Here is a 10,577-nt window from a genome sequence, read left to right as displayed (position 1 = left end):
ATATAACTTTAGGAACATAAAGGCTCCTTTACATTCCTAAATTGGCCCTCCTCAATGCTACGCCCTACAGATGTTTTGGACTACGGTGCCCAGCATTCCTGACCAGTGGCCAACCTGCCTGAGGCTGACAGGAGCTGAAGTCCAAAATATCTGAAGAGCACCAGGTTGGAGAACGCTGTCCTAGAGCAACAAAGTGACTTTAGATCTGTAAAGAATTATAGCTTATTTTTCCATTTCCCCCAACATTTCCATTTCTTTTCAACAACAAAAACCAGGGCACCACCCCACCCCGCCGGCATCAACATTTCCCTACATTTCAATCACTACTCCTGATTCATTGGTCAGAAGTGCTCACTGTAGCCTTCCGTAAAGCCCCTTTGTTTTATGTCCTGCCCTTCATCCAAGGATGGAGTGGCTTACACAGGGTTCCTAGGTGGTCTCTTCTCGGGCATTACTTTTCTTCCCCAACTGGGCATTGTGCTATTTGCCATATTACCCCCTAGGCTTTGCATTTGGAACTACTTTGGTTTTCCTTTCATAGATCTGTCACCAGCTGATCAGGCTTTGGTTTGCTAGGATGATGGGTGTTCCTAGGAAAAACCTCTAAACCTGTTTGGGCTGGTTTTCCCTAGTAGAAGCAAAGCCTCCCTCTGGCCTGGTCCTCTGCCCCTGTCCAAGTTGCAGCCTGAAGGCCTAGCCTTGCATTGTCTTTTCACCTCATCCATCCCAATTTTTTTCTTTCAGCTGCTTCAGCTTCCACTCCTCCTCCTCCTCCTCCTTCATGTATTAGTTGTTAGCAGTGTTAGTTCAATTCTTGATGGCTGGTTTAAATGAATGTATGGATTGAATGTGGGTTTGGCTGCCTGAACAGACCCCCTCCCCACGAATGTGCACTGAGGCCAAAGCAGTTACTCAGGGCCAGAAATTAGTTTCTGTGGTTGAACCATACAATGTGCCTTCAGACCATTCACTGGGTGATTCTTTTCACAAGCGATGCTTAAATCCCTATGCCTGGAATCCAAACCAAAAACCTATAGTGGCTAAAGCTGCCAGGACCCTGGCCAGCCATACTCTGGACACAGGAGGCTGTGTTCCCTAGCTCAGCATCCCTAGCATCGCTTGCCTGAACTGAAGGTACCACTCTGCTGGTCAAGCCAATACCAGGGCTTCCTGGTATTTAGTCCAGGCCTGGGCAATTCAAAGGCTTCACATGGCCTGCCTGAGACTGGGGTGGCATAGCCCATCTTCTTTCTACATCTGGCTCTGACACCTGGGTGCCTCACCCACCTCGCTCAGATTTTAAAGAGCCCAGTTCAAGGCTCTAAGTCTCTGACAAGTGTGTACCTTCAACTTCAGAGATGGCTCTCTCCTGCATTAAAAAACACATTTTACAAGTGATGCCTTCCAGACTCAATTGTGTTCTTAGCACCACTTCCAATTATCTTAGTGTGACCCATATTTGCTTATTTTAGAGGATTTGTTCTGATTTTATTGGCGTTTCTGCTGCTAACACTCTCAAAACAAACTCCACCTTCTCTGCCCTGCTTCACTGGGCTGGATCCAATCCTAGGCATATTTAAGAGTAGACCCATTGAAATAATTGGGACTTGATTTAGTCATGACTAACTTAAGTCCCACTGATTGTATTGGGTCTGCTAGAAGTCTGAATCCAACTCATTTTGTGTGAATATTTATCTGTGAGCCACCATTTAAATAAAAATAGACAATGGATTTTTACATCTAAATGGCTCAGGTTCTCTCCCTGGAATTATTCGTTAGTAAATATGACCCCAGGATATGTAGTTGATGACCACATTCCAGCTCAGTTTCTATGGGTTTATGTGCACCTACCTCTGCGTAGGATTCTGGCCAATGTATCAGCCGCTTGCTTGTCTCCATGAGCCAGAGACAAGTGGGAACTGCAACAAAACGTTATAGTGTATCTTTACCTTTAGTAGGATAGGATTCTCCATTCCATTCCATCCCCTACCCCCACTCTTACATTACTTTTCAACTGACACCCAAATTTCTATGGCTGCTGAGAATGCTCGGTCCTCCCTGGACTGGTATTTTGTGGGGTGGGGGGCTGCCTGTATAGTGGGGTTTTTTTTATGTATTTCTGCAAACCTCAGGATTCCCCCAAACATCTTGATCCCTCCTTCCTGTTTCTCAGTGGACCCATCTTTGCTACCTAGCTGTCTGCACACGCCACCGGAGGCTGCTATTAGAGGGAGTAGCTTCAGGATGCAAGAACTGCCTTTCTTGGATCAGCTCACCAGCACATTCAGCACTCCTTTTCCAGGCTGGTGAAAATTTATGTCTCTGTAAATTCACAAGCAGGGTATGTAAGCGGTGGTGTAGAAGCAGAAGGGCTCCCAGGGATGCAACACCAACACTTTTTGATTAGCAGGGACACTGATATCATCTGCCACCCACTCAGAATTCCTTTTTTCCTCTGAGCTTAACTGTGATCCTCACAGCAGCTGGGGGGAAATGAATTTCCCCAACAACAATATATTGTTCCCTGTTGTAATGCGAAATATTTTAAGGCGGCTTGGTCTTGCAGGGGCAGTTAAGACCCATTAGCTTTGCAAAAGACCTGCTCCCGGTGGAGATGAAGACGACTCCTAGCAGTGTTTTGTTGATATGGATCAACACAGCTGCCTACATTTGGGGGATCTCCTCGGGGACATGGTTGTGGGGGTCATGATGAGCACCTCCATGTCAAAACTGACCACTACACCACGGTATGTAGATGATGAACTATATAAATACAGGTGTGTATCTTATGGCGGATGTTTCCCACTATTTTCCATGTTTATTGTTTATTTCTCATATCTATATCCTGCCTTTCTTCCATCATGGAACTCAATGCTGCTTAGGTTCCGAGGCACCGAGCCAATCAGGACACGCTTCGCCTCACCAAGGCAGCTGCGTCCACTTTATTTATCTTCAGATCAATAAAAACGCTAACCTCTGTGTCATTTATATATATATATATAGAGAGAGAGAGATACTCATTTATTGTGAACGCTGAAATGCTGAATGATTGTAACATAAAAGATGAAGTGATCAGAGAGAGAAATGGCAAAGTACCATCAGAGAATTGGAAGACCCTTCATCGACAATTATGTACAACAAAGCAGTTCAAATGAGAAAAACGCTGCTTGGAAGGAAAAAAGCCACCAAAAAGTGTATTCATTGTTGGGAATACAAGCAAACAGGTTATTTTACACCAAAGGAAAATTGTGTTGAACACAAAAGATAATTTATCTGTTATTGTGTACAATAAAATGCTTATGAAAAATCATAGTCTCTTAAGGATATTATTCTATGCCTTCGGTGTTGGGTCACAGTCACTTCAACTTGGAGAGGTTTCTTTTCTATCCATCGCTTGCAGCAGATAATCCATCATCTGATGAAGAGAAAGAAGGAATAATAATACTTGGAGAACAGTCTTGTAAGAAGCCACCTGCTGGTTTAATACATATTAATATATGTTCTCTACATTCAGCATCTGTACTCTACATTCAGCATCTAAGGTCCTCCTCTGGGTGCCTCCTCCGAGGGAAGCTCAGAAGGCAGCAACGAGGGAGAGGGCCTTCTCAGTAGTGGCCCCCAATCTATGGAATGAGCTCCCTGACGAGATCCACCTGGCGCCAACACTGTTATCTTTGGGGGGCCAGGTTAAGACCTCTCTCTTTTCCCAGGCATTTGGCAGCACGTGATGAGTTTTAATTGGTCCTGGATGTGTCTTTAGTTATGACTGACTGTTCAAAGTTGTTTTTAGTTATATATTGTTTGTGTATATTGTCTCTGTGCTTTTATGCAAATGGCTTTTACATTCTGTATATTGTATTTTAATGTTTTAAGTTCTGTAAACCGCCCAGAGAGCTTCAGCTATGGGGCGGTATAGAAATGTTAATAATAATAATAATAATAATAATAATAATAATAATAATATACATAAAGCAGTCATTTCCCTCAACACATATCATTTTCCAGTCACCACCCCCTAATGCGCCATATTTATTTTAGTTAATCTGCTAGTTACCAAAGGCGTACAAAAATGCTTATGAATTTTCATGCAGTCTTCAAAAGAAAATTCTCAAAGTTCAGAAGGGACCAAACTTAAGACTGGACAAATTCTCCATGTTTGAGATGAACCAACTTGAGATGGGGAAAATGGGAAGCTGAGAGAAGCCAAAATTGACAGCTTTGTCTGTTGTTATCAGTGGGATGGCACTTTTTGCCTGTAAGGCCCACGTGTCCCTCCGTGGCTCTCCATGGGGCCTGCTGAGCCCTAGGGAGCCCCACCACCTCCTCCAGTGCTGCTACCAAAAGCATGAGGACAGAGATCCTGACTGGAGTTGCTGGCGTGGGGGATGACGCTTTAGCTTCCCCTGCGCCCTCAAATGAGCCCAATGCAGCCGGAACGCCGTTTTCCCCCACACACACTAATGGTGGTGGGGGAAGAGCAACCGTGATCAGGGCTGCTCGGGGGGTGGGAGTGGCTTTAACCTGCAATGTAGCATGTGGGAAATGCAGAACCAAGTGAACAGTGTATTGCAGAGGTGGGAAGCCTCTTTCAGCAACAGGGCCGAATTAAATTTTGGAGGAGCTCTCAGGGCCACATTCCAGTGGCACGTGGGCCAAAGGCAAAAGGGCCAGAGCCCAAATACAAAAATACCAGCATACTGTAGCTTACAGTTCTTCCTGCCAGTCACTAAGCCTTAGGAGAGGCATTTCAACCTTTTAGAAGGGGGAAAAACTGCCCAAAACCAGGAAGCCACCAAACAATTGGGGGGAAAGCAAGGGAAGGGTGTGGTCATCTGGGCAACCCAGGAGGGCCAGATTTGGTCCCCGGGCCTAAGGTTCCCCACCCTTGGTCTATTAGTCAAGCAAATTATTTAAGCTCATTGTGAGAATGTAGTAATAAGTGGCTGAGACATCAGGAGAAATCCATTTGAATCTCATCTCTGCCATCAAAACACTAGTAGACTTTAAGCAACCCCTCCGACCCCCCTCTCTCTCTCAGCCTCAGTCCCCTAATTTGCAATATGGAGCTAATAATACCGACCTACTTTAAAGGGTTGTTGTAGAGATTACAAGATTCTGCCTGGCAAATGTTTTGAACACTGAAAGCACTTTATAAATGCTAAATAAATAACTATAATAATAATAATATGTATATTGTGTTATTGATCTGACTTGTACTGGCTGCTTGTATAGTGCAACATTATACTTGAAAATGAGTTATTTTGTGACTCGCGCTTGTTGAGTTTTTTGGGTTTTCACCTCCATTGAGCCACAATTTGCATGATGTGATAATTTTCACAGCAAACAGATTGAACCGAAAGAGTATCAGAGCTTATTTGTGATCCTTACACTTACTCCTTTGAAACTGCTGTTGTCCTCTGCCTCCCAAGCACTCTTGGCGGAAAACGGCAATTCTTCCCTGAGGACATGGGCACTTTGGCTTTCGTTCCCCTCCAGAAGCCTGAGGAACTGCTTGAATTTCTCTCCCCAGTGCAAATAGTCTCCCATCTGCTTGGCATCATCAGGAAGTGAAGAGAAGGGACTGCCGTTTTGTTCTTCATATAGATAAGGAAACTCTCCAGTACTCTTTTTCCCCATGAAGTGACCTGCGAGACAAAGCAGAATGCCATGCAGTTAGTGCCAACAGCTGTGATCCTACCACCCCACCCCAACCCGGCCAGGAATGCCTGAATTCAATAGGATTGGCTCCAAGGTGATAGCTTTGAAGCAGTACAAGCAGAGCAGTGGCGGCTACCGTTATCAGACTTCTGCTGTGTATTCTGTCATTCTGCACAAATACATTATGTGGTACTGGGCACAGAATGTGGTACTGGACATAGAAATGGGTTTTCTAGAGTTTTATTGAAACATTCGTTTCAATAAAATAAAACAGGTTTCTAGCTCTCATGACAGCAAAGATATACTCAGAAGCATATGGATGGTACTTGGTTAAAGCTCAGAAGCCAAAGAGGTGGCTGAATGAGATTTAGGTGGCCACGGGGTAGGGCTTCAGTGCCCTGGACAGCTCCTTGCCATTCTTCAAGACGAGTGGAAGCGGAATAAATTACGAAGAAAACGCAACTTCGTATCATTTCTACATGCCACGGAATTCACCTTTTCTTGATGGACAATTTGGATTGCATGGATTTTGGGGGTTGCTCGTTTAGTGCAAAGTATGGATGGCCCTGATCTTTCTGTTCCTTTCTCTGATCAGGTTTACCAATCAGGTTTATTCTTAATAGCACAATCACATTTCTAGTTCTCATGCACAAAAAGGGAAACATGCTCTTTCTGACTTGGTGCTCAGTGATGATATAGCTTTGCCTACAGCTCCTGGTTCCCTCTTCCTGAACCTTCTTCCTTACCACTGTCTCTCTTCAAACCTATTGACGCTCCCTAAAACACTCCAATTATTGTTTGTGTTGTTTTTAAATCAAAGTTAGCCATCAGAAAGAGTGAACATTTATCTGAAACATTTGAGAACCTGCTTCAATCTCCTCTTCTTTGTCATCCTGCTATGACCGGGGATGAGAATAAGCAGTGTCTAGAAACTGTTTATGGTCCTGCTTCCAGGTGGAGATAACTGCTTCTGTGAATAAAACATTATTTATTTGCAGCCTGCTTTGCAGTTTGGTAAATCGGCAAAGGTGTTTGCTGTCCAAATCCTAACAGTGCAATCTTATGCAGCTTTGCTCAGAAGTAAATTCTGCCATATTCAGTGGGGTTTATGCCCAGGAAAGTGTATTTAGGATTGCACCAAAATGCATTTCTTTACAGTTCACAAAACTGGAATGCACACAAAACCACACCCTTGTGCATCAAGCTGATTAAATCCTGCAGAGCTCTTAGTTTTGTAATCAAGATCTCAAAAGTGGATTAGAATCTCCACTCCACCCATAAAAATGCACTGAAAAGTGGGCAACAGCATCTACTGTCAATCAGACATGGTGCTTTAAGAGTGGTAGTGGGAACCGATCCATGCTAAATGTCAGTCAACAACCCATCCGTATTGAAATCCTTGGAACTTAAGGGTTTCACGCTGTTCAAGATAACAGGGCTAAACAGACATCCAGCTCAAGTGCTTTGACTGAACTTAAAAATCAATATTGTGATCTCTTCCGTTTCACCTTCATGGGAAAATGCTCACATATCCCTTCACCAAAGGTGCTCCAATCAAAAGGGTTACATTTAGCTGTCCTATGTACCAATGGCAAACTTAATCTCTGAGTGTGGATCCTTACAAAGCCAAAATGGCACCACCTATGTGCAAAACTGATGTATCAGCAGCCTTGGGCGAATCCCACATTTTGCAGAAGTACAAAAACAACATCCTCAGAAAACAAGTCCTAAGGGGCAAGAAAAACCCCAGTCATAGCTCAAAGATGACTGAGTGAGCTCAGTATCCACAGAATGTTGACAGACGGTTGTGGGGGGATGAAAAATGGGAGAGGAATGGGGAAGGAATTGTGTATCCTGAAAAGGGACATGGGCTATCTGACTGGGTGGCTGGAACACTGAACAGGACCACAACAAGAGAAGAAGTGCCATGCTAGGTCAGGCCAAGGGTCCATCTAGTCCAACACTCAGTTCTCACAGTGGCCAACCGGATGCGTGTGGGAAGCCCACAAGCCAGAGGAGGCTGCTGGCTCCGATGTCCATGGGGTGGTGAATCTGCTCTTGGTTTCAGTCAGAATTCCAAGGGAGCTATCCAAGGTGTTGAACCTATTTGGGGCTGGGGTTCGGCAGCTTGGATAGCTCCTTTAGAGTTCTGATTGAAACCCAGAGCAGATTCAGTGCCCCATGACATCAGAACCACCAGCCTCTACTGCCACAAGCAGGACATGAGTGCTAGACCACCCTCCCACCCATGTCCCCCAGCAACTGCTGGACACAGGCACGCTGCCTGTGATACTGGAGGTAGCACACAGCCATTAGAAGCCACTGCTAGCCTTTTCCTCCAGGAATTTGTCCAACCCCCTTTTAAAGCCATCCAACTTGGTGACAATCCCTACATCTTGTAGAATCAAATTCCGTAGTTTAACTCTGCAATGTGTTAAGAAGTCCTTCCTTTGATCTGTCCTGAATCTCCCACCAATCAGCTTCATGGGACGACCCCACCAGGTTCTACTATTATGAGAGAGGGAGAAAAATGTCTCACTGTCTATTTCCTCCACACCACGCATGCCGGACAGCAACATTACTTATTATTACTGTTAGCAGGACCCACTTGTAATGACTGATTAATGACACTGTCAGGGTAGGACTTTGGGGGCAGAGGTTCAGGTTCCTACTCAGCAGAATGAGCAAGAGGGACCCCCTCCCCCAAGGGTGGCGTATCACATTTTGAAGCAAGTGAAGTAATCCACTTAAAGAGGGGTGGCGCGGGGATAAGACCATGAAGTTCGGAGTCTACCATTACTTAATCACACCACTGTGGCCAAGAGCCATTGCCAGAATTACTCTCCTTCTACTCTAGCGGCCATCCCATGGTAGTCAACCCCCCAGATAAACTACACATTGTGTGAAGTAGCGATTTCTTTTCCAAAGACAGAAAGCTGCCATCTAAGGGGTCTGTGTCACATATGCTCACACACTAAGTATTTTGACATAAACGGGGGCAGAGGATGGAGGAAAAAAGGATGGGCAGGTAGCTTAAAGGCAGCCAACCCGAGATTGAAAGTCATTGGAAATGAAGGAGCTAGTGGGTTGTTAAGGTGGGTGAACAACTTGAGGGCATCTCTACACCAGCCTAAAAACCTGCATTTAAAACAGGGCTTTCTGCTTCCGTTTTAAATGCAGGATCACAACGACTCCCCTTTTCACGTGCTTCCTTTGCCCCTCCTTCTCCCCGTATCTGAGTCTTCCGTTATCTATCATTGATCTCGCTCCTCTTCTTGCCGCTTTAACTCTTTGCACGGAGGGCACTCAAGCGGAACACAACGGGGTAATTTGATAGCTCACGATCTGCGATCTATTTAAAAACGGAACAAAGGGCGTTTAGTGCAGCAGACGCCCTGGAGAGTCACGGCGTCATGTAAAGAGCGCGCAAACCTCCGTGAAAGAGCAAGCTCCATCGCAGGATAAAAACTTCGACGCGCTCTGATGATGCCTGGATAGCAGCGGAGAGTCAGCGTTTCGAAGTCTGCGGGACGAGGACGACGACAATTACCACTGCTACCGCTATTAGTACCACTACTAGATTGCTTAGATGCCTTTCTCAAAGAAAAAAGTGACACATTCCAAGCACGCAACTAAATTAAAGCACACGCGATCTAAAACAGGTAAAAAGCAGCCACTAAAATGCCGCCACCCGCTAGCCTCGAGCGCGCTTCCTGAGCCCCGAGCCCCCCTCTGCTCGCCTCTCCCCAGCCCCTCGCTGCGCCCAGCCCCCGGGGATGTGGCCGCCCCTTGTTACGCCGAGGAACGGAGGCTGGGCGCCGCGGCGTCCGTTCTGCCTGGCGGCCGGGCCCCGAGAGGCAGCGGAGGGCCGCAGGGGCCCGCCTGCCGCTCTTGCCAGCCCGGCTGCGCACTCACCCACTGCCCAGTGGCTGCCGCGGGGGTAGATCTTGGCCATCGGGGTCCCGCTGCTCTGCAACGGAGCCGCGCTGCCGGCGCGTCCCTCGAGCAGCAGGGCGACGGCGAGGAGCGCCAGCAGCGAGGGGGGCTTCGGCGGCAGCTGGGGCTCGGGGCGCGCCATGGAGCGTCGCGTAGGGCCGCCGCGCCGCGCCGCGCCTCGCCGGGGCGGACTCCGCTCGCGGAGCTGGGCGATGCTGCAGGGCGCGGGGGCCGCCTCCGCTCCCGCCGCCGCCGAGTTGAGCGCGCCGCCTGCTTCTCGCCTCGCCGGCCGAGCCGCCTTTATACGCGGGCTGGGCGCGGTGGCAGCAAAGGTCAGGCGCCTGGCGCCTCCCCTCCGCTCCGCTCCCCTCCCCTCGAGGGGGCTCCGGGAGCTCGGGGCTGGCGGGAGGAGGCGCCCGCCCGCCCGCCGGCCCAGACGGCGGCGGGGAGCCAGCCTTCGCCCTCCGCCCGCGCGCGCCCTCGTCTCTCCGCCGTCGCCCCCCGCCTCGCGCCCGTCCAGCAGGAGCCGCCTCGGCCCCCTGGGCGCGTTCCCTCCCGGGCGAGTCCCGCGATGATTTCCACGGGGCCGAGCCTTCCCCCGGAGGACAGGCAGAAGAAGGGGACGGGGGGTCGGAGGGCTTGAGGGGAGCCCCCCCCTTCTCGCTTGCGCCTTAAGCAGCCGCGCAACAGGCTGGAGTCGTCCGTCCAACTGGTGAAGCTCCCCGCTCAGCGTCAGCAGTAGGGGAAAGGCTGCGCGTCCGTAGAAACGCTTCGTCTGGCAGCAGGCATCTGTCGAATGGGGGCGGGGGGCGAAGAGCAATTCTGAGCACGGGGGGCCAGCCGCAGGTTCAGCTGTCAGCTCGGAAATCCATCCCTGCGGAGTCAGGCTGCAGAAAACGGCTCTTGAGCATGTGCAGTAGGCCCGCTGAGCTAACACGAGCGGCTCAGCACACATCTGAGAGGCGAGGGGAACGCAGAGAGAG

At 48.4% G+C, this 10,577-nt stretch overlaps 1 protein-coding gene across 2 annotated transcripts; it reads right to left on the bottom strand.

Moving 5' to 3' along the window:
• Positions 1–2,980: 2,980 nt before the first annotated feature.
• Positions 2,981–9,871, bottom strand: GRP (gastrin releasing peptide). 2 transcript variants are annotated; one of them, XM_084832035.1, is made up of 3 exons: positions 9,574–9,871; positions 5,395–5,645; positions 2,981–3,415 (listed from the first exon to the last, which is right to left on the bottom strand). In XM_084832035.1, exons 1-3 carry the CDS (start codon positions 9,734–9,736, stop codon positions 3,362–3,364), a joined length of 468 nt encoding a protein of 155 aa, XP_084688161.1. In that variant the 5' UTR covers positions 9,737–9,871; the 3' UTR covers positions 2,981–3,361. The 2 variants fall into 2 exon arrangements, with proteins under 2 accessions (XP_084688161.1, XP_084688160.1); XM_084832034.1 differs by having other exon boundaries at positions 2,989–3,415; positions 5,389–5,645.
• Positions 9,872–10,577: the final 706 nt, after the last annotated feature.

Source organism: Heloderma suspectum, chromosome 2 (assembly GCF_057233095.1).
Source record: "Heloderma suspectum isolate Gila_16-S chromosome 2, 16-S_ref, whole genome shotgun sequence".
Lineage (NCBI taxonomy): Eukaryota > Metazoa > Chordata > Lepidosauria > Squamata > Helodermatidae > Heloderma > Heloderma suspectum.
This window is presented reverse-complemented; position numbering and strand designations above follow the sequence as displayed.